This window comes from Chaetodon auriga, chromosome 5 (assembly GCF_051107435.1).
Source record: "Chaetodon auriga isolate fChaAug3 chromosome 5, fChaAug3.hap1, whole genome shotgun sequence".
Taxonomy (NCBI): Eukaryota; Metazoa; Chordata; class Actinopteri; order Chaetodontiformes; family Chaetodontidae; genus Chaetodon; species Chaetodon auriga.
In genome coordinates, this window is record NC_135078.1 from 2018491 (window position 1) to 2034817 (window position 16327).

The 16327-nt window shown below is 38.4% G+C and overlaps 1 protein-coding gene across 2 annotated transcripts in view; it reads right to left on the reverse strand.

Moving 5' to 3' along the window:
* Positions 1-1532: 1532 nt before the first annotated feature.
* The window catches only part of LOC143320497 (dual specificity testis-specific protein kinase 1), a 40015-nt gene continuing 25220 nt past the window's right edge, over positions 1533-16327 (reverse strand). For both annotated transcript variants that reach the window (XM_076730201.1, XM_076730200.1), the window contains 4 exons: positions 8420-8593; positions 7240-7323; positions 5555-5641; positions 1533-2971 (listed from right to left, as the gene is read on the reverse strand). In XM_076730201.1, coding sequence (XP_076586316.1) covers positions 2867-2971; positions 5555-5641; positions 7240-7323; positions 8420-8593 — 450 coding nt within the window. In that variant the 3' untranslated portion in view covers positions 1533-2866. The remainder of the gene's footprint in view (positions 2972-5554; positions 5642-7239; positions 7324-8419; positions 8594-16327) is intronic.

Below are 16327 nucleotides of genomic sequence, written 5' to 3' on the forward strand. Positions count from 1 at the left end.
TTCTTTGGTTTCCTTTAATGTCTATTGTTACTTCTTTGGTGTCGAGCCTCATTAGTTAGATAGTATATTCACTTTATCTGCCACTGTGAGGGCCACGCCTGCTCAAATTATTTGAATGTTGGAAACCCTCATGCACTCACACATCATTAGAATCCCTGAAAAACATGTCAATTTGAGGTTGTTTAAAAGTTTAGCCCCACAGCGCCCTGCTGCATGCGGGGCGGGAAGGCCTTACAGTCCCACAGGGCCCTGCCTTTCAACAATGCATAATACTACAAATAATCCTGTATAAAAGATATTAGAATAAAATATGTCACACAATATGATATTATTAACATATTAACATTAACATAACTACTATATAATAAATAATAACTTAAATGAGCAAAAAGAAGGATTTCATGAGAATTTCAACAGAAATACAATGCATGCTGGCAACATCTCTCCCTCTCCATCTGCACACTTTCATGTCCTCCCACAGTATGTTACTAACTTAGCGTCTTCCCCAGAGTCTCTGTGCTTTGTTGTCTCGCAGATTCCCATGGATAGTGGCTGAATCTGGACTGTGGATTACAGCTACGTCTCCTGCCATGGCCCAGCCTGACATCCACTGCAACTGCTACTACTGTTATTACATCCGCTGTCATTGTTACTGTGATTGCATGTCTTTCTGTCTCCCTCTGTCTGTCTCTCGCTTTCTCTCTATTGCTCTCTCTCTCTGAATTGAACTACAATGTTGCTTAGCAACTTAATTTGATGAGTTGTAAGTGAATGAGTGAATGATCAGGTGGACATTGAGCCAACACATTGTATAAGTTTTGAAATGCCTCTCCAACTGAAACACAGGTCAACTGAACTTTGTCACTTTCTGATGAATGACAGCTAAAGCTTGTAAAGTCTCACTCATATTGAAGAAACAGGCTTAGTTTGTTGCCACAGCTGAAATTTTAACTTTAAATGCAGATGTTCACTGAATCTGAAGAAACTAGCTAACAATGGCAAAACATGTTTGGCTGATGGTGTGACATGATTGTGTGGTGATGTTAAAATGTAAAAATTGAAATGATGTATTTTGATTTGATTTTAATTTCTTATTTTTGTGAATTCTTGAGACCATTTAGATAAAAGATTACTCTATAAATTACCTCATTTATTTTTTATTTTATTATTATTTTTTTTATTCTAATGCAACCATTTCTCAGTACTACTGCCTCCACAGTCCACTAGATGGTGCTCTGAGGCCCCCAGCAGGCCAAGGCACAGTGGTTGTGAATGGCCAGTGTAGAGGTTTCCAGTATCCGCTAACTGGATAGAAAAATAAAATACGAAACCCACCAAACACATTAAAGGTCTTTCAGTGTAGCCCCTACAGCTTTTTGGTTAGATTGTGGTAACTGGTTGCAATTTGACAAATCCCTGTACTAGTGGGTTGCATCTAAAGACTGAATACTAATATGGAATGTGATTGAAGAACAGTTCACAATAAATTATACATTGGTATTCATATGAAATGGGACTGAATCTCTATTTTTCAAATTTTATTTAAGCAATCGAAAATGGTTATTAGTTTTCCATCGTGGAATGTGATTACTACAACAGTGACTTCAGAAAAGCACTCTGAACAAAGATTCATATTTACACAGTCACTCTGAGCTGATAATATACCTTGACTGGCAAAAACTACAAGCCTAAACTGGAAATTAAGATTGTATTTCTGTATGTAAAAACCTGCCAGTGTCTGTGCCACCTATATTTCATTATTATTTAGTTTTATCATTTGTATGTGTGCAAGAAAACTAAACCTGTACCCCTGACATTTGAAAACTAACTTAACTGTTTCCTTCAAAAAATATCAATTATCTATCCATCCATTAGCTATACCTAATCCTTTAGAGTGCCCTGGGCTGGAACAGATCACAGCAGACATAGGACTTTAAATTTAATAGGATAGAAACCAAATGTGGCTATTGTGAAATTCATTTTGTACTGTAGCTGCCTGAAAAATCAATGAGACAGCACACAAAAGAATGTGGACCCTTTCAAAAAAAAGTGGCAGAATTAGAAAAAAAAAAAAAGTAGTAAGCAATAGAGAAAATCCTAAATATTTGCACAAACATGTTCAGTTCAAAGTAACTTAAAAAGCAGAAATAACAAAATGACAACGCAAACAGAGGTGGGAACCTAATTGCCTAATTGTACATATCACTGCTGAAAACAAACACGTATTGTTGAGAATTTGTGGTTCTTTTTAGCAAAACCTACCACACAACCCAAAAATTCAAAATCACTATAATGATATGTAATATTTTAGGCTAAAGGCCTAAAATATTCCTGTTCTGGTGATGTATTTGTAAAAGTTCTTTCTCAGTCAATAAATGCAATTTCCTGTTGGAGAAGCACCAACTCAGTTCACGTCTAGGTCTGCAGAATCAAACGGGACGTGAGCAAATAGAAGAGGCAGAAAATACATCAACAGACCTGATTATCCCTGTTGCTGGTTACAAATAAATGACTCACACAGAAGAGAATGAAGTGAAGATAAGACTTTCAGTCAAGTAAGAAAAAAACAAACCACACCGTAATTTCAAACTACTATTCATCTATAGACAAACATGTCAAGGTAAAGTGTCCGTAAGAAGTCAGGAGGGTTTCCACTGTCTTCCAAAAACACATTCGGTATGTCTGCTCCACCTCAGTTAAGAGAGGTTCAGCCATGTTTATGTGTTGTGTAGTGGAGGACAGTGATGCCACAGAGGGCTGAAATTCAGGTTTTTGTTTTTGCTCAGGTTCAGTACAGTTTCCTGTCCAGACAGCGACGAATAATTGCAGACACCATGGTCTTGTTGCTGGATCACAGACTGACGACTCAGCTTGTGGTCATGTCAGATTTTGCTGGAGGTTCCAGACTCTCAGCGACTTCTCCCAGCTCATCCAGCAACTCTGTGAATGCTGGTCGTCTGAAGGACTCCACCTTAGATTGAACAAGAGGATATACAGACTTGCTCAAATTTGTTGGTACCCCTCCACAAAAAATGAAGAATGCACAATTTTCTCTGAAATAACTTGAAACTGACAGAAGTAATGGCCATCCACCATTGTTCATTCCATATTTAATAGAAATCAGACTTTGCTTTGATTTTTTTTTTTTTCAACATAATATTTTAAAAAATAAAACAAATGAAAATGGCATGGACAAAAATGATGGTACCCTTAACCCAATATTTTGTTGCACAACCTTTAGAAGCAATCACTGCAATCAGATGTTCTTCCTGAGCAAACTGCTCCAGTTGTCTCAGGTTTGATGGGTGCCTTCTCCAGACTGCAAGTTTCAGCTCTTTCCATAGATGTTCACTAGGATTCAGATCAAGACTCATAGAAGGCCACTTCAGAATAGTCCAATGTTTTGTTCTTATCCATTCTTGGGTGTTTTTAGCTGTGTGTTTTTTGTCATTATCTTGTTGGAGGACCCATGACCTATGACTGAGACCAAGCTTTCTGATACTGGGCAGTACGTTTCGCTCCAGAATACTTTGATAGTCTTGAGATTTCATTGTGCCCTGCACAGATTCGAGGCACCCTTTGCTAGACACAGCAAAGCAGCCCCAAAACATAACCGAGACTCCTCCATGTTTCACTGTAGGTATGGTGTTCTTTTCTTTGAAAGCTTAATTTTTTCATCTGTGAACATAGAGCTGATGTGACTTGCCAAAAAGCTCCAGGTTTGACTCCATCAAAAGGACATGCTCCCAGAAGGATTGTGGCTTGTCTATATGCATTTTAGCAAATTCCAGTCTGTTTTTATTATTTTTTCTTTCAAAAGTGAAAGTCCTCCTGGGTCTTCTTCCATGAAACCCACTTTTGGTCAAAGCAACAGATTGGTGTGATCAGAAACTGATGTACCATGACCTTGGAGTTCAGCTTGTACCTCTTCGGCAGTTATCCTTGGTTCTTTTTCTACCATTCGCACTATCCTTCTTTTCAGTCTGTGGTCGATTTTCCTCTTGCGGCCACGCCCAGGGAGGTTGGCTACAGTTCCATGGACCTTAAACTTCTTAATAATATTTGCAACTGTTGTCACAGGAACATCAAGCTGCTTGGAGATGGTCTTGTAGCCTTTATTTTTACCATGTTCATCTATTATTTTCTTTCTGATCTCCAAAGGCAACTCTTTCGTTTGCTTTCTATGGTCCATGGTCATTGTGGTGCGCACAATGATACCAAACAGCACAGTGACTACTTTTCTCCATTTAAATAGGCTGTACGACTGATTACAAGTTTGGAGACGTGTGATACTAATTAAAGAACCTAATTAGTTTGAAATATAACTGTAAACCAATTATTTATTATCTTTTCTAAGGGGTACCAACAAATGTGTCCAGGCCATTTTAGAACATTTTTGTAGAATGAGCAATAATTTATCTCTTCTCACAGCTTCTTTGCTTCATTCTATGACATACCAAAAGCACGCAAGTATACATGACAAAATAGCTTTTAATGTCATCACTTTTTAAGGGAATGAAACATTATTTCAATGAGCTACAAGGGTACCAACAAACCTGAGCATGCCTGTATCTGTGTGTGTGTGTATACACACACATATATACACTTATATGTATATATGTATATGTATATATACATATATATATATGTGCACACACACACATATATATATTAACTTAACTCATGATGATGAACACATGATGCAGACTGTCTGGTGTACTGTATTCAAAAATGGCTGTTTTAAGCTTGCAACAATAAGCAGAATTTGATTTTCCCAACTATTAATGTGATAATATAAGGCAAAGCTACATGTAATATGCATATGTAATATATGTAATATACCTAATAAATTATTAGGTCCACCTGGCTAAAACCAATGCTACACTAGCATAACTGAAAACAGAAAGCAATCATTTGCAAATTAATTGTTTACCAGCAATATCTTTTGCTGGTTTTGAAGCAATATCTTTTATACAATCATGTGTTCACGAAGGGGTAAACCTCGACTGAGCCTTTTGAGGATGACCCGTTCATACCCAGTCGTGACACTATTGCCTGTTACCAGTGAACCTGTTTACCTGTCTAATGTTCCAAACTTTCGCAGTCTTTGGTTGCTCCTGTTACAACTTGTTTGAAATGTGTTGCTGACATCAAATTCAGAATAAGCATATATTTACAAAAATCAATGAAGTTCAAGAGGTAAAACTTAAAATATATTGTCTTTGTACTGTTATCAATTGACAAAATGTCAAAAAGGATTGGCAAATTATCATATTCTGTTTTATTTATGTTTTACACAGAGTCACAAGAAATAAAATTGGGCTTGTAAGTGCAGAGACGTTATGACTATTGAGGATAAAACACTTGCTGCTTACAGTGAATACATTATTACTTAATAGCATTTTTCTTCATTTGGTTTCACACATACAAACATAGCAATCTCATACCTTTTGATTAAACCATCATGTTCTTCAACAAGGCAAGAACAATGCCGTAATCTCTTTTTTGTACTGCTACTGTATTTTTTTATATGTAAACTCTTCTGTCTACCTACCATACAGCAGCTGGCTGATAACTCCAGGAGACGCTGAGGACAGTCAGTTACCAGCTCCCGAAATGCATTCACATCAAGTCCATAGTCCTGAAATGCATCAGCATCAATAGTCACCATAGCTCTGTACACATTTCACTCAGACTTCAGCCCAATCTCCTCTGTTTTGCATGTGGGTAGACTGTCCTGTTTCTTTTAGGGATCAAGGGCCATTTGGAGGGCCCAAGCAAGAGATGCAGAGTCCAAAGGGAGTGGTGGAAGAAAACTCCCAGAATGCTTTGCAAACTATTTGACTCCACACTGTTTATAGGTCAATCCCTAATCAATTAATGAATTAAAACTTACTATTAGCTAGTGCTTTATGTCAGTACTAAATATTCATTCATGTTCACGTTTCTATTTTTCAAGCAATAGATTAACATTTTAGGAAACACATTTATTTTCTTGGAGAGACATGAGAGTGGAATCTATCTTCTCATCTGACTCCCGGCAACAAACCAAATGATGTATTTCTCATTATTGCAAACAGTTCCTTTGAGACTTCCCCTGGGCAACAAGTACATTTATCACCTACACATTAAATACAGATTATCATTTTTTAAAAGATGTCCTATCAGTGGCAGACAACATTGCATTAAATATATTTATTTTCTAAGAAAAAGGAGGGGAGATATTATCTAGTATTGGAATGAAATGGAAATCGGTTGATTAATTGATTTACAGAAACTTAACATAAACAACTTTCATGTGTGCTAATATATTATAAACTCAAGGTTCATTGACTAGCTTTTTTCAGTTTTTGACTGCAACATTAGAGATTGGAGCATTAAATCTCACCCATATATTCAACCACTTATTATCATGTAACCGAAGGTCTGTATTTAAGTAATGTGACTCATGAGTTCCATTCCCTGAAGAAGGCCATGGGATATGGCCAAAAGCTCTATAAAAAAGCTAGTGCGTGAACCATGACTTTTGACTGTTTATGTGTATTTTATCACAGATGAATTGATGCAATGAAACATTTGCTTGTTCCAGCCAAATTCTCTTTCTGAATGAGGTTTCAGTTTCTTAGCTCTTAGTGAACTTTATCCGAGCGCATCTGTCCCTGTAACTCATCCAGTTTAACATGTTTGTAGCTGTAATGATTAGCCATTTTCATCACTGTGAGTGCATCCCCACGAACTAACTTAGACACACACTGGCTTACTTTTTTACTTCAACAAAAAAAAATGTCATTTGTAAATTTCTCTTGGAAAGCGCAATGCTCCACATTTACTTGTTTACTTTACTTGTTTTGCTGATAGTCAGCATGATGCATTGACATGATGTCAATTGCTACTTGTATGTCGTGATGAGGGATAAAGTCTACAAAAGGAATTTCTTTTTTGTATCTATGAACTGTTCAAAGATGGTCCAAAGCCTAGAGGGTTCCACACACATGCTCTAAAATGTAATGATTTGCTGATTATCTCAATTTTACATTACTGTTTAGGTTTTGAACAGTAGCAAGGAATGTCTTTCACTGTCAGGTTTGAGAAACTGTGACATGGTAATATGAGTTTATTATCAGCTTATCCTAATTTGTGAAAAAGACATTAATTAAATGTAACCTGTTCAGCATTAATACCAAGCCAATATACTGCTAAACAGTTGTAATAATGACAGTGATTCTTTCTGAGCTCTACCTGTGTTCTGGGTAGTATCTCTGGGTCAGCAGGGATCCTGGCAAGGATTTCACAGAGCACAATGCCAAAGGAGAAAACATCCACCTGGAACAAAACAGATATGATGCAATAATTCAGGGTGATACTAAACAAAACCCAGACATACTGGTTGTTTTGAAATGCAACAATCCAAAGGTATATTTTCAAACAGTAACATACCTAATAAGATGGGTAATACTCAGTCTTAAAGTTTCTTAGAACTGAAATGACTCATTGATTTTAGAAAAAAGGGACAAAGACGTACACCCCTGTCTACATCAGTGGAGCAGAGGTGAAGCAGGTGAACAGATTTAGGTCCCTAGGAAGCAACATAACAGAGAACCTGTCATGGACATCATACATCTCAACCTAGTGGAGATAGCTCAGAAATGGCTGTATTTCTTAAGGAAACTTAAGATGGCAAAGACTGTGTAAAGTTCTTTTTAACTTTCACTGAGGAGCAATAGAAAGCATCCTGACCCAAAACATTACAAATTGGCATGGATTGCACAAGGCCCATGCACTACAGCGGGTGATTAAAACTACCCACAACATCACTGATACCCATCTACTGAGTACCAGTGACATCAGTGAGGTGAAGTTGTTATGTTATTATTTTATTTTCAAAGAGTTATTTTCTTCATGTTTCTTACTTAGAATTTATTTATCCATTTCTATAATTTTTGTTCTATCAGTAGAAAAAAGGGACTACATCGAGCATTTCCTTGTACGTCCCTGTGTTGTAGAACAACAAATAAATTAGACTTGGGCCTCAGAAAAACAAGCTTGACATGCAACCCTGGGCTTCAGGAAATTGCAATGTATTTTTTACAGTTTTTACTGTTTTCTGACATCTAATAGACCAAACGATTAATATATTAATTGAGAAACTAATTGGTAGATTAATGGATAATGAAAATGATCTGATCCCATGCAGGATTTCTATATATATTTTATGCCTTGATACCTGCTTATATTTGTATTTAAGAATTATGTTTTAAATGCATGGAATCTGAAATTATTCTTGAAGTTAACTTTAACTTTCTGCCCAACTCTTGTGGAATATATGAAATGTTACTGCAATCATGAGATTTGTTTCCATAGTCTGCAGCAGTCACACGTGGTAGAAACAGGAGTATATGTACAAACAGGACTCTGTAACCTTGCGGTCATAAGGTTCTCCTCGGAGCATTTCGGGGGCCATCCAAAAGGCTGAGCCCACCAGTGACAGCTTCCTGCCGGGGTCTTTGACTGGTAGCTCCACCACTTCTCTGGCTAGGCCAAAGTCAGTCACCAGGGCCTCCCGACCCCGAGACGTCACCCGGATCAGACAGTTCTAGAGAAATAAAAATAAGGGATCCAAGAAAAGAATCACAGTAATACAGGTTAATACAACTGCACCATAGTATTTTATCAGCAGAGGGAAGTGTAAGGCTGCTATCTGAAGAAGCAGGCACCATCAACAGTTTCTTCTGTCCACTTTGTATTTAATTTAAAAAAATTCTTGATCTTTAAATGTGCTCCTTTCAGTAGGCATGTGTTCCCTGGAATGTGAACATTCCGCTGCCAGAAAAACTCTCTCTCTTTAGTCCCTCTACTTATCAATTGAAGGATCTATTGTCAGCACCATTCCAGTACACTAAATTATCACCCAGATCTCATGCGAAGAGACTATATATGGTAGCCTAAATTACTAAAAAAAGTTAGTAATCTCTGCAGAAAAAGACAAATGCTTCAAAGTCATGGTTAACTGAGAGCTGGAGGTGTGATTAGAAGCAGACAGTGGGTGAGCTGTAGTTGCATAACAACAGCGGATGGTATGAACTGTCTGTTTTGGTGTATATGTAAATAATGTTTATGTGGGTATGTATAGAGAGGGGTGTGTTGGTGTCTCCACAAAATGAATGTGTCTAATAGAAAATGCAAATTTTAAAATGCAATTTGTGTGTTTGCATGTATATAAACTTGTGAGTTTCCCTTTCTGTTTTTAATGGTCTGTGTGTGTGTGTGTGTGTGTGTGTGTGTGTATGTGGAAGTGACATCTTAGCATCTGGCTCCCATTGTACCAGAGGCCTTTTCAATCCAGTAGCCTGTCATTACGAGACTCTCAGGGGAAAAACTTCAGTCCTAGACTTTACCTCTAAATTTAGTCTTGCTTCTCTGCCAAGGAAAGCAACAGTTTTTGATGAAAAGCGTTCATAGATGCAGAAAGGAAGAGGAAGCAGCTTGTAATTACTAATTAAAGGAGCCTCAACTTTTCCAGGATCTTAAATTTTCCTTCAAGTTAACTTGTAGGATTACTAAAGCATATTCACGATGACTGCCTTGGTCCAGGGGGCTTTGGAATGTAATTTGCCCTTTTGATGTTCTAAAACATTGGCGTCAAAAGCTTCACATGTTTAGCCACTTAACTTGATTTGCAGTGGATGACTTCATTCCAGTTAAAACTTTCTTCACCAAAGCATTAAGTCCAAAACAGTTCTCCCAACTTGTAGGCTGAGATCTGACATGGTCTTTAAAAGAAACATAGTACAACTTTTTGGATTAGAATCCTGTTAATTTAAGTGGGTGTTTCCCCACTTTTTTGATTGATGACTTTATATGTTGGTGTACATCTTACCAATATAGGCAATTATTTTACTGTGACAAATTCTTGCCAAATCCTGTAACAAGCAATCCTTAAGAGGTAGGTGTTGCTAGCATGAGGCTGCCTCACTATACCAAACACAATGAGATCAGTGAGGGATCAGGGGAGCAACAAGCCAATTAAAAAAATGAAAATTAATTTCATTCACACAGCGGCCATATTCAATGTACATGTCCATATGTTCATGTTGTTAAAGCTGCATTAATTGATTTTTGGAGTGAGGCTTGTTCAGCATTTGAAACCTGAACGTCCATGACTTGGATCATGACTTTCAGTACTTGACTTGTGTCTTGCTAAACAACCACTTTTTCAGACATAAACATTCAAACTTAGTTGAGTTCAGAGCCAGTAACCATGATGCCAGATCACAGGAGAGGTTGGCTTTAAAAGTCTTCATACCAATGCTGAACTGGGGAATACTGGGTGTTCGGTAGTGTACGCTGTCAAAAGAGATGAGATCCCCATTCCTCCTATTACACATAAGAACTGTGAGAAAAAATGTATTTTCATCACCCAGTCCTACTATGATGATGTAATGCACATCAGGTTTTGCCTTATATCAAGTTATGATGATGATTATTGCAAGCTGCTGTTTTTGGTATTGATGATGTAATGTAATCATAAGGAATGAGAATAGTTACAATTAAAATGTGGGCATCTGCAGTCTCCCCTCCTTCTTCCCCTCTGGGCTCTGGTGTTTCCTCTTCTTGGTGTCTCTTGTTTGTCTCTTCCCTGTCTGTCTAGTCTGTGTCTCTGTTTCTGCCTGGCGTGGACGGCAGATTGGGACCGGCCTTCTGAACTCATCTACACGCAATCACCAATCAAGACCCACCTGGTCACTGTATATAACTGTATATAAGCACCCGGATTACTACCAGTATTCACCGTATTGCCTGCCTGGTGACGTCCTACCTAAAGTTCATGTTAAGTACCCAGTCAGTTTTTGCCTTGTCTACTTTATGTATCCCTAATCGGTTGTGTTCTCCCTGTTGTGCTCAGGTACCTAGTCCACACCTGCATTGTTTGTGTCCAGCCAGTCTGCTCTTATGGAAGTACTTGGATCAGTAAGTTTGCTCTCACAGAGGACTTGGACCTGTCTGCCTACACCCGCCAAAGGACTGGCTCCATCTACCCTTCAGCTTTGTATAAGGACTTGGCTTTACTTGAAATCTGTCATTACCCCTTTTATTAAAATACCTGAACTGTTTTACCACTTCCTGCCTCATTTGTCTAAGGTCATGTGAATTCAACAAAACCTACTAGAACTATATGACCATTATGGACCCAGCTGGCTGTGACAGTGATAAAAGGCATTTCATGCATGTTTTTATCTCGTTAGCCAGCAGAGGGCGAACAGCAAAGTGTAATGGTCAATGGAGAGAGCCTCGAAGTTGTGGAGAAATTCAAGTACCTTGGTGTTGTCTTTGATACAACTCTAACATTTAAGGAACATGTAAAAAAAATTTCAAATATCATTAAATTTAGCCTGTCAAATTTCAATCATATAAGACCCTTTCTCACTGCTCGGTCAGCCAAAGCCTATATGCGCGCTATGATATTTTCACACATAACTTATTGCTATACAATTACAATTACAATTACAATTTGTCATTTGGCAGACGCTTTTATCCAAAGCGACGTACATATGAGATTTTCATACATCACAAGCAAGGTTCTAGATGGGAGAGAACAACAAAAGTGCCCTAACGCAACTTTCTGGTCCAACTGGACATAGGTGCTACAAGACAGTGCTATGAAGTAATGCAAAAAGTGCATAGAGTCGACTGAGAGGTTTCAAGGTGTTCAGTAAAGAGCTTGGTCTTCAGTCTTTTTCTAAAGATCGAGAGGGACTCTGCAGAACGAATGGAGTTTGGTAACTCATTCCACCACCTGGGAACCACAGAAGAAAAAAGTCTAGCTAGCGACTTGGGGCCTTTTGGAGGTGGCAGCATCAGGCGCCGTTCTTGGGCAGAGCGTAGTGAGCGGGAGGGAGCATAAACCTGAATGAGGGAGTTCAGGTAGGTCGGAGTGATTTTGGTGGCAATTTTGTAGGCAAGAATCAAGGACTTAGTATATTGGTAGCACATATTGTGTGTGCGCAGAAAGGCAGCAGGAGTAGTGTAAGAGTAGTGGCGGTTACCTGTGTCCTTGCTCAGTGGACTCGCACAAGTAGACTCGCAGGTCTTTACCCAAAAGGGTCTTCACACAAGGCTGATGCTTCCGCTGACACTTCAGCGCAGCTTGTGTGTTAAATACAGGAAGTGTCACAGCTGTGCCCCCTCACAGCCTGTTGCCACGGCTGAACACGCCCCTTCAGGATTTCACCTGCTAGCAACAGATAGAGGGCATGACCCGTGTCAGCCGACCCTACTATCGAAACTCAGAGAGTGAGAGCGAGTGCTCCGTGACACAATAACAACAGCAACTAGACAATTTCCCCTGGGGAAATTTTGAAAGGGGCACAGGGGCTACTGCCGGAGTGTGTACATTATGATGAGATTCTTCAGAGATTTCAAACAATTAATACTAGTAACATTATGATATTGTATACAAGGAGCACACCTACAACAAACAACAATGTCAGTTTGTGGTGACATTGAGGGCATGTGTATGTTACCTGTGTGTGTGTGTGTGTGTGTGTGTGTGTATGTGTGTGTGTGTGTGTGTGTGTGTGTGTGTGTGTGTGTGTGTGTAACTGACAAAGTTACCTCTGTGTTGGTGTTTGTGTTTGTCTCTGTGTGTGTATCTGTAATCACATGAAGCTGTGTGAAGATGTGTGTTTGTATGTGTGGGAGTGTGGGAGAGGAGTGCTCAGAGAGGTACTGAGGCTCAGAGGTTGCCACGGCAACTTGAGGTGGTTGCCATTGACGATAGGGCCCCCTCTAGGCTGAGGCAGACAGAAACTTCCAGGCTGAGGCAGACAGAAACGTGGAGAAAAAGCGATTTTCTGCCTCTGCACTGGTCTCACATTTGGGCTTGTGCTCACAAAACATTGGCTCCTATCAGAATAAAACACAGACCATCATCGCAGTAAGGACTTCCTGAACACTTCGGTGTGCTTTTGGTGTTTCTACACAAAATATTTTGCAGACACTTGCGAGTTTAAAACAGGGGTCAGTTCTGCTTCTCTCAGAAAATCTTTGTATTGGAGTCAATGAGGAGCAGGGACAGATGTGGCCACACTTAGAGGCTGCTAATTCAAATTCTGTAAGTCTCTCTGATTTTTTGAGCACGTTGTGAGAGACAGAACACATTTGTCTACAAATGTGGAAAAAATCATGCGTCTAGAGCGTAAATTGTGGCTGGGAGGAGTGTGACAAAAAATAAGGATTTTTTTTAGGCACTCTGCCACTCTGCGTACTGAGGCTCAGAGGTTGTCATGGCAACTTGAGCTGAGCAGGCATACAAGTCCTACAAGATTTAAATGGAGATAACTCTTTACTTAGCTTTCAAGACCTCATCACCCATTATATACACTATACATTAGTAAACAAACTAACTTACTAGCTAAAAAGAGCGTAAGTGCACCTGTGGTTTTTTTCACATGATACTACAGGTACTTTGTGAACTTGGCAGCGTCCTGTGACCCCAACATTGAGGAATGGTGTGGAATCAACTACGTGGATGGCAGATTGGAAATGTGGATCCTGTGGCTGCAGATGACGTGATGGTTGAGGCGATGAGGCAGTGTACACTGATCGCCGACTGAGTGGGTCTCTAACTATAAATTAGAATCTATATAAGTTACTCATATTGAATTTAGAGTGTTGATGATCCCTTTTCCAGAAAAAGATTCTTTGGCTCCTCCTGCACTCCACAAGTTGTTGAGATTTAACATGGATTGAAAATAGTTTTTAACTGTTTTTTTATGTGTACGGGAAAAATAAAGTAATCTAGAATCCTGAATGAGTGTTTTATTAATTATATGAATTGATTGTTTGATGTTTATTATTGTAGAAAATGGAGTGAAATTATCATTGTAGTTATTAGGTAATAACTATGCCACAGTATTTTTACAAGCCTGCCATCACTGGAAAAATGTGTTGCTTGTATCCGTGGTCCATTTAAATTACACAGTGTTAGCAGGAATAAAAGGCAAATATATTGTAGATAGCAAGCTTTTTTTAATTTTTTTTTTAGCCATGCCGCATAAATGCGCCAGCTCTACAGCTGACAATGTAATGGTTCTGACTAATAGACGGTGTCGTCCACACACAAACTGCACGCACACAGGACAGTGCATGCTCTGCCACTGCAGTCAGTTTCCATTTAAATACCTAAATGTATGACTACGGTTTGATCAGTTGTGAATAGTACTAGCGATCTCCACCAACTAACCTATCTCTCTCTGCTCTGCCACAACGGCACAGTGTTGTGCTCTTGCCTTACGGCGCACAGCTGCCTCTCTGTTGCTGCCGGACTGTGTCGGGCGGTCTGTGGACCTGACGCTGTAAGACGAAAAATCAAACACAGATGGAGCAGCTTCTGGCTTTAACCTGTTTGTTTTACGAGTCACCAGGACACCTGATTCAAAAGCCTTCTCTTCAATGTAGTCCTCATTTACAAAGTGCTCACTGCAAACCCGAGCTGCGGGACTGAGAGGAAGGACTCTGGCGTTTGAGAGCAGCTAGCCAGCGACGGAGAACTGATTGCCGCCTTAGTGGCAAAACATGAAAATGTACAGTCCTGCCTTGGTTTTTTACTCTGTAGAATTCATTGCTACAGCCTGGAGCGACACAAAAATGACCTCCCTTGCAGTTCTTCTTTCTTTGTGGTTCCATTTTGTCACCGTTGTTACCAGCGGAGAATTGAAAGACCTCGATCCAACCAACCTCGTGACGTCACGCTCTATGCCAAGACAATATGGCTGCACCCTTGTTTGACAACATAAACTTTGGGAGTTAAGTTCTTTTCGTACAACTTATTAACAATGTTAGGCATTGGCTAATATTTTGGTGTGGAAAACACATTAATTTTTATAAACTTTGTTAAGTGTTTCCTGTCCCCTTTAAAGGGGTATTTTGCAGCTGTCATACACTGTGCTTGGGTTTTGCTTTTCTAATATGGTGACCAAATTGTAACAAACTGATATTACAGTTAAACAGATATGTTTAAAATGAGGCAAGAAATATGTCATGCATTAACAGAACCTGTGCTCCAGTTTGATCAATACTGCATTGTTTTACAGTTTAAGTTTTCAGCCTCAGTGCTTTATGTATGTCAATTTGTTTCCAAATTTTCACTGGGGTTAAATGTTTAGAAAATAAATAGTTTAACTGTATTGTATTGTGTGATTTGTCATAAAAGTATGCTAAATGCATATAGAAAATAATTACATTAATTTGGTGAGATTTATCAAAAGAAAATTTGCAATATTTCCATAATAATATTGAGTAAACTGGCTTAATACAACTAAGTAATTTAAAATGACAAAGAAAAAATCAGCTTAATTACTTCATAACAGTAAACTGTAAGATTTACTTAATATTTTGAAGACAGGAACATTCCTATCTGAAAAAACAAATTGAGATTACTTCATTAATATAAAAAAAATATAACGTAGAACTCAATGAAATTAAGTAACATTTACTTAATATCATCATGAATGTTAACTTTAGTGGTAGGTATATTTTACTAGATACTGGCAAGTGAGTTGTACTTGATGTTACAGCAGTAAAATTTACTTGTGTTTTTGTGTAGTGATTTTATCAAGTTATTTTTTTCAGAGTATATATAATTATATAATATAATAAAACCTTTCTTCAGCCTTGCAATTAAGGCATCTTCTTTGATCCACAAATTTTAGAATAATTAGTTTTAGTTTGGTAAACGTAACCTTAAATCTAATCTTCCCCCTAAAATTTAATGACTTACATCATGGGGGACCTGCATTTTGTCCCCACAAGACTACTATTTTGGTTCACTCTCACTGCTGTTATAGCACCATTTTCAGTCATAGAAAAAAAAAGTCTGTGAAAAAGCTCTATAAACCCACTGTACATGCTGCTCAGTGGCAAAAAGCAGGCAGACGCAGAGACAGACTAACGCTGGTGAACATGATGGAGCATTTAGCATCTTAAGGGCAAACAGTATCCCTCAGTAGTTGGTAAAAACTAAAAACAAAGAGAAAAGAGTGAATATTGGACTGACATTCATCAAGTAGTCACAAACACAACTGAAATGAATGAATGATCATGTTGCTCTGTGACTGCTGGATGTGTCTATAAGCAATGGTGATGTCAGAATGTTGAAGTTTTTTTGTTTTGTTTTGTTATGTTTCACAGACAGTATATATATATTTTATGCCTTGCTCAGTGTCTTTTCTTTCTTATTTTAATATTTGTGTTTTTTTAAATTTCATATTTGAGCCTGCTTAAATCATTACAAACATTGCATTTTCAGTTTTTCAATAAATAAGATTTC